The following is a 15,657-nucleotide window of genomic DNA, read 5'->3' as shown; positions in this document are numbered from 1 at the left end:
ACCTTTAAAAATGCATTAGATTGATTGGATTGGATTGGATTGGATTGGATTGGATTGGATTGGATTGGATTGGAATGGAATGGAATGGAATGGAATAGAATAGAATAGAATAGAATAGAATAGAATAGAATAGAATAGAATAGAATAGAATAGAATAGAATAGAATTCTTTATTGGCCAAGTGTGTTGTATATTGTGAACACACAATAGCATGGGATGTTGTACAGCTTAATTAAGTAATAAAATGTTAAAGAAAAGTCAATGCTGCTCAGAATCTCCAAATCCATAATATAGGCACCAAATAAATTAGGTAGGCAGTCAGACTGTCAGGCAGACAGACAGACAGACAGACAGACAGACAGACAGACAAACAGACACATCTGTCTGTAAACAGATCATTTGCTTTAAGATACCATTGAGATAAAAAGCATTTTTGAATTGCATAAGAAATAAAAGTTTCAAAATACTTTAAATTATTTAAATATGGTACTTAGTAAGTATAACCAAACATTACTAGCAATGAAATTGAAATCTTATTCTATTAAGCTTGAACAGGTTTTGGAGCATTCCCGGAGGAAACTGGATCATTCAGAAAGTAGTAGAGAAATTCTTCTCCACCAGGTAATTGTTTTAACAGTTGCCTATATTTGGGTCTCATAAAATTTGTATCAACTCAGCAGACAGTTGGGAGGAGATGTGCTGAGGAAAAGTTCAGAAGCTTGTGTCCTAAATTAGATTACAAAATTAAATATGTCAAAAAAAGCCTAGAAATATATAACAGAACATGGTTTTGCCTTATGAGATGGCACCAACCTACCAAAGATGTTCCCCAGTTTTTTTAAAGAAAGTGTCCCTAAAAAAGGATTTAGTTTATTGTTTTGCATTTTGTATCTTTGTCCTTCAGCATGGAACTCTTTAAAAGGAGAGAGCATTCGATTTGAGATAATTGGTTTCATGACTACATGGGGATTTGAATCAGTTCTCTGTATTCCATTTTCAATAGTTCTCTATTGTACATTTTTGGGCTAGAATGTACAGGATTGTACATTCCTGGAGGACTGCAGAAAGCTACCATACAGAATACCAGTGCATGTGTCATTTGCAGATTTAATTTCTTACATTTTGGTTTGCTGCAGTTCAAAGCATTTGTTCTTGGAGTTATTCTACGTTGCAATTGTTCTTTGCTTTAATTGATACTGTTAAAACAAGCTGTGTTTTAAGAAAGGTGGACTGTCTCTGGTCATATAAAAGCTTTCATAATCTTAATTGGGTTGAGTTTTCGATTTAGTTTTGTTTGTTCGCTTATTTTTTTGCATTTTCTCAAACCCATACAGAGTATCTATTATATAAATGGTAGATTAATGTGTTTGAAAAACCCTGGAACTTTTTCTTTACCCTTTCATCTGGTCTCCACCATGCATTCATGTCACTTGGAACAAATTTGTCCTCTGGATTGCATTCATTCAGATTGTGGTGTAATTTTTCCCCAAACTCATCCATTTTCCATAATTACTGTTAACGGAAGCATAATATACAATTATTACTAATGGATGAGTTTCTGCTTTCATATGTACCAGAACTATCTGGATAATATAAAATCATACTTTCTGACATATACAGTATTTTAGTCCTTTCAATCATAATTAAACTACACCTTCATGTCTATGGAGATTCTCAATCATCCAGGTCAAGGTTGTCCCAAAGGTGCTTTTTTCCAACTGGACTTGTTTTTTTCTTTTTATTATTATTATTATTATTTATTAAATTTTTATACCGCCCCCTCTCCCGAAGGACTCGGGGCGGTGAACAGCCAAAATTAAAAACACACAATACAAACATTAAAATGCATTAAAACAGAATTAAATTATCTTAGGCTTCACCAATTTAAAACCCCGTTACCCATAAAACTCACCAATTAAAAATTTTTAACCCAGCCCGGCTTGCTGAAATAAAAACGTCTTCAGGGCCCGGCGGAAGGTCCGGAGATCCGGGATTAGTCGTATCCCTGGGGGCAGCTCATTCCAGAGGGCGGGTGCCCCCACAGAGAAGGCTCTTCCCCGGGGGGTCGCCAGCCGACATTGCCTGACAGACGGCACCCTGAGGAGACCCTCTCTGTGGGAGCGTGTTGGCCGGTGGGAGGTTATCGGAGGCAGAAGGTGGTCTCGTAAATAACTGGGTCCTAAGCCATGGAGCGCTTTGAAGATGAGAACCAACACCTTGAAGCGCACTCGGAAGACCACTGGAAGCCAATGCAGCTCGCGCAGGAGAGGTGTCACGTGGGAGCGCCATGCCGCCCCCATAAGTACCCGCGCGGCCGCATTCTGCACCAGTTGGAGCCTCCGAGTGCTCCTCAAGGGGAGCCCCATGTAGAGAGCATTACAGTAGTCGAGGCGGGAAGTAACGAGGGCATGAGTGACCGTGCATAGGGAGTCCCGATCCAGAAAGGGGCGCAACTGGCGTATCAGGCGGACCTGATAGAAAGCCCCCCTGGCCACGGCCGTCAAATGCTCTTCTAAGGACAGCCGTGCATCCAGGAGGACACCCAAGTTACGCACCCTCTCCGTGGGGGCCAATGTCTCGCCCCCAATAGTCAGCGATGGCACCAGCTGACTATATCGGGACGCCGGCAGCCACAGCCACTCAGTCTTGGAGGGATTGAGTCGGAGCCTGTTCCGCCCCATCCAGACCCGCACCGCCTCCAGGCACCGGGACATCACTTCAAGGGCATCGTTGGGGTGGTCTGGGGTGGAGATGTACAGCTGGGTGTCATCAGCGTACAGATGGCACTGCACCCCAAAACCACGGATGATCTCGCCCAGCGGCTTCACATAAATGTTGAACAGGAGAGGCGAGAGGACCGACCCTTGTGGCACCCCACAAACCAAGTGCCTTGAGGTCGACCTCTGCCCTCCAGCCAACACAGACTGCGACCTGTCGGAGAGATAGGAGGAGAACCACCGTAAAACAGTGCCTCCCACTCCCAACCCCTCCAACCGGCGCAGCATGATACCATGGTCGATGGTATCAAAAGCCGCTGAGAGGTCTAATAGGACCAGAACAGAGGAGCAACCTCTGTCCCGAGCCCTCCAGAGATCATCAACCAACGCGACCAATGCCGTTTCCGTGCTGTACCCGGGCCTGAAGCCGGACTGGAACGGATCTAGATAGACGGTTTCCTCCAGGTACTGGGGGAGCTGTCGCGCAAAATGTTTGAAATGTTTCGCTTCTCATCCAAGAAGCTTCTTCAAAACTGCAGCATTTCCAAAGGAAAAAAAGTCAAGTCCCGTTGCCTTTTGGAAAAAGCACCTTTGGGACATCTACACTTTCAGTTTCTCCACTCTGTAACATTGTCATTGTCATTCACATCTGTTATATCCATTCCCTTTTTCTTAGGTTCATAAACGTACAGTAAATCTATATTTCTTTCATTTTAGTTCATTCATTAACTCATGCTCTTTACTATTTCCTTCTCTTATATTCCAAGTCAAATGCTATAGCTACAGCAGAGTTCAATGTCTAATGACATCATGACATATGATTATTATCATACTGAAGTATTCTCATTGTGTTATTTTTCATTGTTTATTTTATGGTGCTGTTATTATTTTATTTCTGTTTACACTCCTTTCATTTTCTTCCTTTTTATTATTGTAAGCCTCCTAGAGTAGCCCTACAGCAAGATAGGTGGCAAATAAAATTTAATAAATAAATATGGAATATTTATCAATATTGCATGTATTTCATTTATTACTAATTATACTTCATGGATAATAGATAAGAATCTCATTTTGCTTGTGCCTTTCTATCTTTTAAAGATTTAATAACATCCATGAAGATACAATGCCAGATTTGATTGAAATCATTTTCTAGCTTGTTTAAAAAGCTGGCACTTGTCTGTGTATATGTATGTGTGTGTGTTAGATTGAAGATCTTCGTTCCCAACTTCTTAGAGCAGAAGAGGACCGTTTGACTCTGCAACATCAAATATCTCAGGTTTCTAAGCATCACCAAAGCAATCTAGATGAGCAGCAGGATGACAGGAGGAAGCAAAGAGGTAGGACTTTTCTTTCTACCTTTGGTAGCCATTACTCTGAAGAGAAAAATCTTAGTACTTGGAATGGTAAGCCACATTTTGCCAAGGGGGAGAGATAAATAATGCTAAACCCATATCACACAGACAAAAACATTTTTAAAAATGAGCGTGTAAATGTTCACCATCTCAACTTATTTTTACTCATTACTCCACAGGGGTGCTTGGTTACTAAGAGATAAAGGAGACATAATTTAAGTTATGGAAAACATATTGTGTAACTTTTTGAGATAAAAAATGAGTGGGAAATGCTAATATTTTATAGGCTGCTGAAGGATTATGGGACCTGCTAGTATCTCATAATCGACTCTTTGCATCTCTTGCTATAGGAATATAATAAAAACTGAGAGGCAAACAAAAGTGTATTATGAACTATGGAAGAGACTTCTGTTTGCTATTCATGTCAGGAAGAGTTGTATGGTTGCATTCTAAGATCTCATACAGGAGTAGATGGAGGCAATAAATCAACTATGCTTGGTAGATTTTAGCCTTTGTTTCATTTGGCATTGAACAGATCAGTATAGTTAGATTCCCTAAATCTTCAGAGCTGCTGTGAAGATTTATTCTAGGCATCTGAAGTCACTCAGATCTGCTGAAACTGGATTATGGGCTGTGACTGTCCCATTCAGGTGGGAGCATTTAATTTCAGATACTAAGCTTAAAAACCATGCTTGGTTCTGGCACTTAGTTAACAGCTAAGTTAACTAAGGCATGGGAAAACTATTGCCAGAATATTTTCACAGTGGAATCACTGGATAATCCATTTGTGGCTGACTCTTGAAGTGTTCTTCCTGATTAGCTTGCTGAGGTCAAGGTCCTTATTATACAGCTAAAACTTGAAAGACCTCTGGGCAGAAAATTTTACCCTTAGAATTACTAAAGGGAAAACAAGAGTTGGTGGGCTCCAGTGCTGGCTGTCTTATTTACCCGTATTATCAGTTCAGCACAATTTTATATTGTTTGGAGCCGTGCCACTATCATCTCTTTTTATAAAAACAAAGGAAATAGTCCAGACCCTGCCAACCATAGGCCCATTTGTTTGCTTAATACAATCAACAAATTACAAATGCCTTCAGCTATTTTAGAAAACTAATACCTTACTACTAATATTCTATCTACTGTATATTGATGCCGTATTCCTATTCTTAGCTTATACTAATTCCCTATTCCTAAATCAGTATTCCTGGTATATTGTAGTTCCACCATCTATTTTCTGTAGACTATTTATATGCACTATATCTTAAAATCCTATTTCTTTATCTATAATCCTATTTTCTATATCTATACTGTGTATTCCTGTATTGCTAATATCTATATTTCTCTTATATATAACTATATATGTACTGGCACTCTTTCTAGATCTATGCTGCAATTTTTACAAAGTTCGTTTGGTCCTTTATCTTTTGGTTCCTTTTTCTATTTCTGCTTCTTTGCCTTTTCTGCTGAATTGTTCCTGGTTGGGCCCCTTTCCTTTTCTCCTCCTTCAAAGGAGGGTTCCAGTTGAGGGGAAAAGTGCTTTCAGATCAGGTCTGAGGAAAGAAAGAAAGTTGCTCTATGCAACCCAGTTTCTGCAGCTACCACCTCCTTTCCTGCTGCCTCTTTTACAGCAGGGCTTTGGGGCTTCTGTTTATTCTGTTGGCTCCTCATGAGGCCTGTAGCTGCAGAGCTCACAGGTAGACATCTTCTTCCCTCCTCCCTCACCTGTCCAACATTGTGGTTCTGGCAGCTATGTCGTCCTGGCATTGAGAAGGAACATGCAAATATTTTTTTAAATCAAAAATTACTGGTTTATCAAAAATTACTATTTATCTGCACTATGTCTTAAAATCCTATTTCTTTATCTTTCACTGTTCTATATCTGTTCTATATATTTCTATATACGAAAATGAAAACATTTTCATTGAGAAATGGGGCAGCTTTAGAGGGGCTAATCAACTCTGGACCACTATTTGGTCCTTTGCTATTTAGCTGGGGGAAAAAATGATTCTCACAGCCCAGAGGCTCCCTTTTTGCATCCTTTGTTAATTTCAGTTCAGTTGTGATTTGATCTCAAGCAGAAACTTGTGGGAGGAAAAAACTAAAGTATCCTTAATTGACAAAACCTTGCTCTTTCTCGTCTTCAATGCCTCTTTCAAATTAAATTTAAAAATATCCCTCCTTGGGAAAATCTCTCTGGAGCTATCTCCACCTAGAGAAACATAAAGCAGAGATATGTTCTAGGCCTTGCTTTTATTAATGTACTAGCTCTTTCTCTTTTTTTCTGATTTAGAAAAAGGTGAACGTGAATATTTAAAAAGCTAATTGTTATCCTGGAGTTAGAGATGGCTTCTGAGGAAAGCAACTCCCCCATCTGCAGTGTCCCAAATCAGTTTTTCCATTATGTTCCAAAATGTCATTCAAAGGAGGCAATAGCATGGAACTAAAAGGAAATCAGGTTGATGGAGTATAGACACGCATATGTTGAAACATATGTTTAAATGTTCCATTAACTGTATTGCTCCATAGAAAAATTCTATGCTTAGAAGGAGCCTTGTTTTCCCTTTTGGTTTGGTCTGATCCTAAATTGTATCATGTGTTACAGTTGTTGAGCGGTCTGATCCCGAGAAGCAAGAGATGGAGAAACAGATCTGGGAATTAAGAGCACAATTAAACCACAGTGCTGTAATGTCAGAGATAGAGGAGCTGCAGCGATGTGTTGAGCGCAAAGACAAAGAGAAATTGCAGCTTGTGATGCAAATGGAGGTAAACTTTTTCTTATATTATAACTTTAGGGACTTTTACTTTGCAAATGGGAGGTATGTGTGCTAAAGTTTGCCTCACAAACATCGTCATTGTTGCTTCTCTTGTAAAGAAACAAACAGAAAAAAATTCTGTATGTGAAACCAGTATGTTAGGTTTTAGCCTTATCTTCTTTTCCTTTCCATGTTATTTATTTTGATATCTCTAGGGAATTTGGATGGCAGGACAAGTAGAAATATTGGGCAGCATTCATTCATACAGGTCCTTATTTTTAGTCTTGTCACAGTCTTGAGGTGCATGGTACATAGTTCTTATGTCAATGCAAGACTGTTATTTAATGAAAGTAGTGATTCCTATCAGTACCAAATATGAAGGCTTTTATTTGTGAAAAATACAGCTGACACAGCATCCAGCTGATCTTGAAGAAGCTGAGTAAGGTCAGCTCTAGTTAGTACTTGAATGGGAGGCTACTTGGGGCTATAGACTAGACTGGAAGATCAAAAAAGCAATCAATGAAAAAGGCAGTGGGAAATCAGTTCTATATTATTGATAAAAAAACAGATAGATGTGTCCAAGTAGTCACTATTTGAACATGACTTAATGGAAATTTTATTTTCAGTTAAGTACTTCCAGTAGCTCTAAGTATAACCTATCTCCTGCTGGGTGTAATTTCTGGAATTACCAAACTATTAACCATAAAGACATAATTCTTCCATTATCTAATAAATACAGTTTTAAGACATATGTTTAACCAGTTGATACCTGTGAGAGATATAGCTTTGACTTAGTATTGGTCAAACCTCTGAGTAGCAATGACCTAAAGACAAAATTAAAAAATATCTAACACAATTCTGTAGAAAATATGTAGTGGCAGAACAGTTTCCTGCCACATGTGCAGAAAATTAAGTTTCTTTTCCTGGCAGTTGTGAGCAATTTCTTTTGATTCTGAGCAAGAGTAACTCAAACAAACTGGGAGAATCAGCTGAGAGTGACAACATCTGTTACAATGGAACTGACCAACGAAAATCAGTTATAAGATTCTCACTGACTTCCTCTGTTTTGCCCAGACTGTGTCCCTTTCTTGAGATTTGAAAGGGAAGGTTGTCTAATTTGAGTACTTTGTATAACATGATGATCAATGAGATAGTGTTGGATAGCATCTTTTGGGTAAACCAGAGGTAGTGCTACAGTATTTTAAAAATGGGGAGAGGAGCAGTGGACTGTGGACATCATAATTTCAGGCAAATGGTTGTGATCAGATTGGCATTGCTTTGTTTTTTAAAGCAGATTGCTGCTTTGTTGGAAAAGAGAAAAATAGGGAATTGTTACTTCATAAGGTAACACTTTGTTGCTCAGTGGAGAGATGCTAGTATGCTGTGGTGTCACAAAAAGATTTCAGGGTCTTAGACTTAGAATAACTTTATTGTCACTTTAAATGTACACTAATCGGCATACATTAAAATGAATTTTTGTTGCATTCAGTTCTCAAAGGATCACCACATCCAATATACACTAAAAAAATGCTACAGAAATAAATACATAAATAAAAATTATGCATACACCCACATACCAGAGGTGGGTTTCAGCAGGTTCTGACCAGTTCTGGAGAACTGGTAGCGGACATTTTGAGTAGTTCAGAGAACCGGTAGTAAAAATTCTGACTGGCCCCGCCCCCATCTATTCTCAGCCTCCCAGGTCTCAGCTGATCGGGAGGAAAAGGGGATTTTGCAGTATCCTTCCCCTGCCACGCCCACCAAGCCACACCCACCAAGCCATGCCACGCCCACCACTGCCACATACCCACATATATTATATGACAGAGAGAAACAACATAGTTTGCAGCTAGCTTTGAATTCCCAACCACAGGATGGGGGTTACACTAAGTGCAGAATTTGACAATAGACTGGTAGATAGTTGAGTCAATATTAAACGATAAGTGCATATTATTGTTTGGCACCATATTTGCTTTAAACAATAAAATATCATAGCAGTCTGCCACTATTAAAGGGATTATTCTTTTTGCATTGCATGTAGTGTTGTCAGTTTTGTTCTAAAAAACAAAACTATTTAAATTGTCTCAGTTTTTTGTAAGCATTACTTCTAGCAATTGTCCTTGAATGGGTACTTTTTGGTCACTCATATATTTGAAAAGAATGTTTCAAAGTCCAAAATAGATTTATATCTTTATTCAGTTGATATAGAGCATACATGGGCTTTTCATGGTCTGCAGATTTGTCCCTGTCTGGCCAATGGTAGGAGGGGTAGCAGTGGTGGAGAGGAAGCCTAGGGAATGGCTGCTCTCTACAAGAGCTCCAGAGTCTCATGTGGCTGCTTGGGAAAATTAACGTAGAGAAGACATTATTTAGAAGACATGACTAAAACTATAAATAAATTGGGATGATTGCTGTTTTGATTTCTTACTGTGACTGTCTGTATGAATGAATCTCATATAATAGTTATGCCACACTTATTATAAAATTATTAAATTGGATGATAAATGTAAACATATATTTTGTCATAGCTATTATTTTAGAGGGGTTTCAGTTGAACATATTTGAAGAGCATAAAGAAATAGCATCTAAAGATAATATTTCATTTCCTTGATACCAGTTTGGCTAAGGCACCAAGCTAGGAACCAGGAGACTGTGAGTTCTAGTCCCACCTTAGGCACCAACACTTTAGGCCAGTCACTCTCTCTCAACCCAACTCACCTTGCATGGTTGTTGTTATGGGGGAAACAGGAGGAGGAAGGAGTATTAGGTATGTTTGCTGCCTTGAGTTATATATAAAAATAATAAAGGCAGAATTAAAAATAAATAAAAATAAATAAAATACTCTTATAATCATAATTGTATCAGAAGCTATAGTTTCTTCAGAAGACAAGTTTAATAGTAAATTTTACTGAATAATAATAAAGACAACTCTAAAATAAATGACATATAGGAAAGTAAGATACAACATAGTTGCTTAATATCTTGCTTCCCATTAAAGGAATAAAATTGAATATAATGAAATATTTATTTTCCCTCAAAGAAGATTTAACAAGAAATTTGAAGATACAACAGCTATCTGAAACAACTTGTCCCACTTTCTATTGCATTCTACTGACCTTTGTATTTAACCAGGGTGGTACTTAGGTATCATTGTTAATTAGATCTGGGAAATGCAATGAGTACCAAAAACTATGAGTACCAAACAGATTTTTTCCCATAAGGAATAATGTAGTGAGTCACAATTCCCATAAGGAATAATGTGAGTCACAACATGACGAGCTCTAGTTTATGTGATGATTACCAAGCAAATGTTGAGTACCAGGACAAAATATTCATGTCAAAATGTGTTGAGCACCAAATTCCATGAGTTTCAAAGCAGTTGAGTACCACTATACTTTACGAGAGGAAAACAAATTTTCTTTTTAGGAATATAATTTGGGATCTGATCACTTTTTACATTTACAAATCCAAAGAATTTCTGGGAATTTTACTGTACGATTTGAAGATAAAAATATTCATAGCAGGTAACCTGTTCTTTTGTAGATTTGAAATCATAGACCTAGTCCCCTGTACCATTATGCAATTCACATTTTGCTTCCTGTCCTTATCCTTTGAGGATAATTTCACTCTTGATGCAACATTAGGCCGTAAAAGACTGTGAATTTGAAAACTAAAACTACAACAGTAAAACAGCATCCCATCAAATCTGTTTCCATATGCAAATGTAATATTGTTCTTTGCTTTTTCCAGATGGAGTTGATGAGCAAGATGAGTAAACTTGCTCTGTGGATGATTGGAAAAGTTTAGGATCTGCCTCAGAATGGCTTGATCAATTTATTTTATATGACATTCAAGATAATGAAGCTGTTCAGATTTAAAATTGAGATTCTGTGGACTGGATCTCTCAGCTTGCTCTAAGCAAAAACAGCCATCATTGATGGTTTAGTTGTGGTTTGTTCAAAACTTCTAATGGGAATTGGGCTGATTACAGACTTGTTTGTTACAGACTTTTTAATTGGATAGGGATATTCAGCCCATTTCATATTCAGTTTTGAGGTTTATGCAATTCTGAATGATAATAGGAATGGGCAGGCTTAATTCATTTTAGCCATCTATACTCTAAAATACAAATGAGGCAAGTTCCTGGAAGAAAACTAGTAAAATTAAGATACACACACAGGCTAGATTGGATGCAAACTATCTTAAAGCCCTGCAGAAAAATATTCAGGCAATTCTATGTTTTGTTTAAAGTCTTTATTTTTCTTTATAAAAAGCAAAGACGGATATTTCTGATGAGATATTCACTTTTGTCTACTTTATTGTGTGAACTTTTCTTGAACAGGATTAAGGATATGTGATAGTTAATTGGGGAAGAAAGAGATATTTTATAATTGACAATAAAAAAAGTTAAATTAGCTCGCACTAATGTATCTTTGAAAAGTTATCTGGACAAATTGGAGAATGTTCTGTACATACCAAATATATTCATTCTATTCTTTTAAAGTCATGTTGAACCTCATTAACCTTCATGAGTCATTTGTATTCATCAGGATTCCAAGTATTCCCTCATCAATGGTTGTTACTGATTTAATCTTTCTTTTCCATCATCTGAAAGTGTTCAGAGCTGACTTTTACATAAGTCAAAGCAACATTAGGAGAGAATTAACAACATTTCTATTTTTAAATAAAACAGAGATGGTAACCTCTCTTAATTGTGCTTTATCAAAAAAATCCTTGACTGTCTTGCCGAGCTACTATGTACAGTATATGGGCCCTATCAACAGTTAGTTTATAGTATGAGTGAATAAATTAGCTGTTAGTAATTACACTGTATACTAACATATGATGGGAGCTTATCAGTAGTTTTAATAAGTGACATATATCATCAAAGTAAATAATTAAAATCCACATAGTGTAGATGTCATCAACTGTATATGATCTAGGGCCTAATCCCATCAGAAAAGAAAAACTGCTTTGAAGCAAACCCTATTTTTGACCATGTTTACAATTTAAAAATGCTATAATAATAATTGTATTACTATTAAATACATTAAATAGATAATAAAAGCTGGTACAAAACCGTTAAACGCATGTGGGCAAAGTCTACGACTGCACAGAGATGTATCCTCACAATGATTGCAGCCATGTGCAGAGAAAAGTTATTATGTGTCTTTGTATGTTTCCACGCAGTGATAGGATTCTGCACATCTGCAAAGCACATCCAGAAGTATTTTTCTGGACGTGTGTTAAGCATGCCTTGCAACAAGAAATTGGTTACATATCCCGTCACATTTTGATTAATTTGCCTATGCTGAATCAAGCATGTACAAGCATAAATGTCTCTCACTTAATAAAGGGGGTGCTGGATATGTGTCCAGGCATGTCTGAACAGAGGCCAAGTTTCAGTCTGACATTTAAAAAAAATTTCCATGTGCTTTTAAACAAATAAAGCCCTATGGTTTGATAATAGTAACTTTTGACACCAAAGAGGAGCTTAAATATTCTGCAAATAGTTTTATATCATTGGAGTTACTTTTCAGCAACCAGCAAATCAGGGTTATGTTTTTCAGGGCTTTCAGGCTTTCTAGGCGGTACAAAATGGTGGAGCCTCCTTTGTGGGGGTGGGTGTTTAATAAATGTCAGTGTATCTGGTCAGGAATCTCTGTAGCATATATTGTAGACTTCAGTCTTGTTTTCATGTATGCTCTTTAAGGATGGCATGCATCTCATTGTACATTTCATTGGTGACCATAATCTCAGTCCGTCATGGCGAACCTATGGTTCGCCCATTTCTACAGGCACGCGAGCCATTGCCCTAGCTCAGCTCCCCAGCTGATTTTCAGCTGGCCCTGCCTACGCCATCCCTCCCCTCCCAGGAGTCTCCACTCAGCCTGTTTTGGATGCCAGGTAAATACAAGGCTCGGGTGGAGGCTCTGGGAGGGCATTTTTGGCCTCCGGAGGGCCTCCAGAGGGGCGGGGGAGGCCGTTTTCACCCTCCCCAGGCTCCTAGAAAGCCTCTGGAACCTAGGAAGGGCGAAAGACGGGCCTACTGGGCATACTGGAAGTCTGGAAATGGGCCATTTCTGGCCTCCGGAGGGTTCAAGGAGGCCTGCTAGGCACAAAACGGGATGCGGGGGGGGTCATGTGTGCATGTGCGGGGGGCCGCACGCATGGGGGAGTGAGGCATGGGAGGACATTGAATTCTTGGTGTGGGCATGTGTGCGCGCGACATCTCCGTGCGCCCCCCGCTTTTGGCACAGGATGACAAAAAGGTTAGCCATCACTGGTCCCAGTAGTAAGCAGCCCATTTCACAGTATTCCCATCTGATGAATATGGATGCAGGAATGCTTGAAATGAACTTGAAATTCTACATTATTCATTTCTGCAGAAAAATTGATTACCTTTATAGACTTTCAGACATTGTGAATCTGATGCTTCATTCTGCTAAAGGAAAGAACAGAGAGTTCATAAATATTATTTCGTCTATAAAGTCATAAAATCCATTTACTAAATCTATTCTCAAAAAGGTCTTAGCTGTGAAAACAGTACAAACAGTTGGATAATTTATAAAAGTTATAAAATCTCATACTGAAACAGTCACATATGCTTCTGACTTTATGCCATCACCTCATTTTGATATCAAAAACTAATTGCATTAGTTCAAAATTCTTAAAACCTTTACAAACCAGATTCGGGACAACTGATTTGGGTAATACTTTTGATAAAGGTGATTAAATTGTCTTTGTTTTACATGCTGACACAGTTAAACAAGGTTAGCAAAACAACAACAATACATTTTTCTCCATGTGTATATATTTTATTTTAAAGTACAGTAGGGTTGGATTAAAAATGTGAAATACCAGCAATACTGGTTACTTTACGATAATGGCATTTCAGCCCCAATATTTGCCATTACTAAAAGTAAATTAGTGTCTTTCGCAATACAACCTATGAAGGATGCCAGTTCAAGAAAAGTGTCCCGCATAAAATATAATTTATCCAGCTTAGAGGAAGTATTTATGATGCTTCCAAGACCTTGGTTCTGAAAAATTCTATAGCATTTTTAATGAGCTCTGTAGCTTTTATTTTGTTGTTTTTGCTCACATAGACAACCATCAGACAATACTGAATGATTTTTATGCTATAGACTTTCAGAATCTGTGTCATGCTAACAACTGAGACCTAATCATTTTTAAAGGTGGTTTAAATTAAGGTATGGGTCTAGAACTAACACAAAGTATGACATTTTTTTTGGTAATCTTTCTATTCACCAGTTGCTGTATTGCCAAACCAGAAGGAACAAGGCAGTACAGATAGTCCTCAATTTATGACCAAAATTGAGCCCGAAATTTCTGTTGCTAAGTGAGACAATTGTTAAGTTTTTTAACGTTTTAAATAACTTTCATTGTAAAATGGTCATTTTTTGAAATGATCACCTTTCTTGCCACAGTTGTGAATCACTGTTAAATTAGTAACAGTTATAGAGGGGATCTGGCTTTTCCCATTGACTTAACCTGTCAGGAGGTTGCAAAAGAAAATCACATGACCCTGGAACATTACATCTGCCATAAATATGAGTCAGTTGCTAAGCATTCAAATTTTGATCACGTGACCATGGGGATGCTGCAATGCTGGTCATAAGAGTGAAAAACAGTCATACATCATTTTTTTCAGATTAAGTAGCAGGTCATATCTGGTAGGATTTGGGATCTGACATCTGTACTATATGAGGCTCCATGGCCTGCTTGCTGCTCTCGCAGCGCCTTGCGCAGCACACTTAAATTTAGTGCGCTTTACAATGGGGGAGACGGTGTCCCCTCCTCCTCCTGGAGCCCATTATGATACAGAGCATCGGCCACAGCCTGGCCGGGCCAATGTCTTGGGGTGGAGAGAAAGTCACACGTCTCCCTGAGTGACCGAGGTGTGTGCAGCACCAAGAAGCACCAGAAGAAGTGCCCGCGAGATGAGAGGCAAGTACAGAGGGTCTTCCCTCCCAGTCTGGAATATGGAGTGAGTCTCCATCCCCGCCATCGCCCTTACCTTCTCAAGCCATACGAGGAGTGACTGGGAGGGGAGGGCAAGGGGCAGGGCTGGCCAGCTAGCCGGCAGGGAGCCACAGCAGGAGGATGAAAGAGCCACATGCGGCTGGGGAGCCGCACATTGCTGACACCCGGGCTAGACATACCTAGTTCCCTTAACTATTCATCATACACTTTAACCTCCAAATTCCTTATCATCATTGATGTTCTTCTCTGTAAGGGCTCAGCATCTTTTTTGTATCATGGCGATCAAAACTAGATGCAGTATTCCAAGTGAGGATTCATTACTGCAATATAGAGTGATATTATCAGTTCTCGTGATCTTGATGCTACTATCCCTCTGTTGAAGCAGCCTAGGACTGCATTGGCTTTTTTGGTAGCTGCACCACACTACTGGCTCATATTTAAGTGGTAGTCCACTAGATCCACTGGTGATCCACTAGATCCCTCTCACAGTTACTACAGTTGAATAGGTACTGCTTGTTGTATAGCCTGCATTTAGTTTTTCTGCCTAAGTGCTGGACCTTACTTTTTTCACCAGTGATCTTTATCTTCTTGCCTAGGGCCCGATGCTCAGCTCTGTCAAGATCCTTCTGAATCTTGAATCTATCTTCCAAAGTGTTCACAATTTCCCCTAGCTTGGTTTGGTCTGCAAATTTGATGAGTTCTCCTTCTACCCCCTCATCTAAATAATTTATGAAGATGTTGAGGAGCACTGGACCCAAGTAGAACCTTGATAGTCCACTGCATACTTCCTTCCATATAATGTACTTCCATGCTGAGTGTGGTTGGTCAG

At 38.8% G+C, this 15,657-nt stretch overlaps 1 protein-coding gene across 1 annotated transcript in view; it reads left to right on the top strand.

Moving 5' to 3' along the window:
* Positions 1 to 15,657, top strand: part of CEP128 (centrosomal protein 128) — a 167,849-nt gene that overhangs the window by 27,613 nt on the left and 124,579 nt on the right. The window contains exons 10-12 of the mRNA XM_070931475.1: positions 546 to 620; positions 3,921 to 4,053; positions 6,671 to 6,831. Coding sequence (XP_070787576.1) covers positions 546 to 620; positions 3,921 to 4,053; positions 6,671 to 6,831 — 369 coding nt within the window. The remainder of the gene's footprint in view (positions 1 to 545; positions 621 to 3,920; positions 4,054 to 6,670; positions 6,832 to 15,657) is intronic.

The sequence above is a fragment of the Pituophis catenifer genome, unplaced genomic scaffold, assembly GCF_029215685.1.
Source record: "Pituophis catenifer annectens isolate HBS135680 unplaced genomic scaffold, rPitCat1.0.hap2 SCAF_1, whole genome shotgun sequence".
Taxonomy (NCBI): Eukaryota; Metazoa; Chordata; class Lepidosauria; order Squamata; family Colubridae; genus Pituophis; species Pituophis catenifer.
The sequence above is the reverse complement of the archived record's forward strand: the minus strand, read 5'-3'. Positions and strand labels throughout refer to the sequence as shown.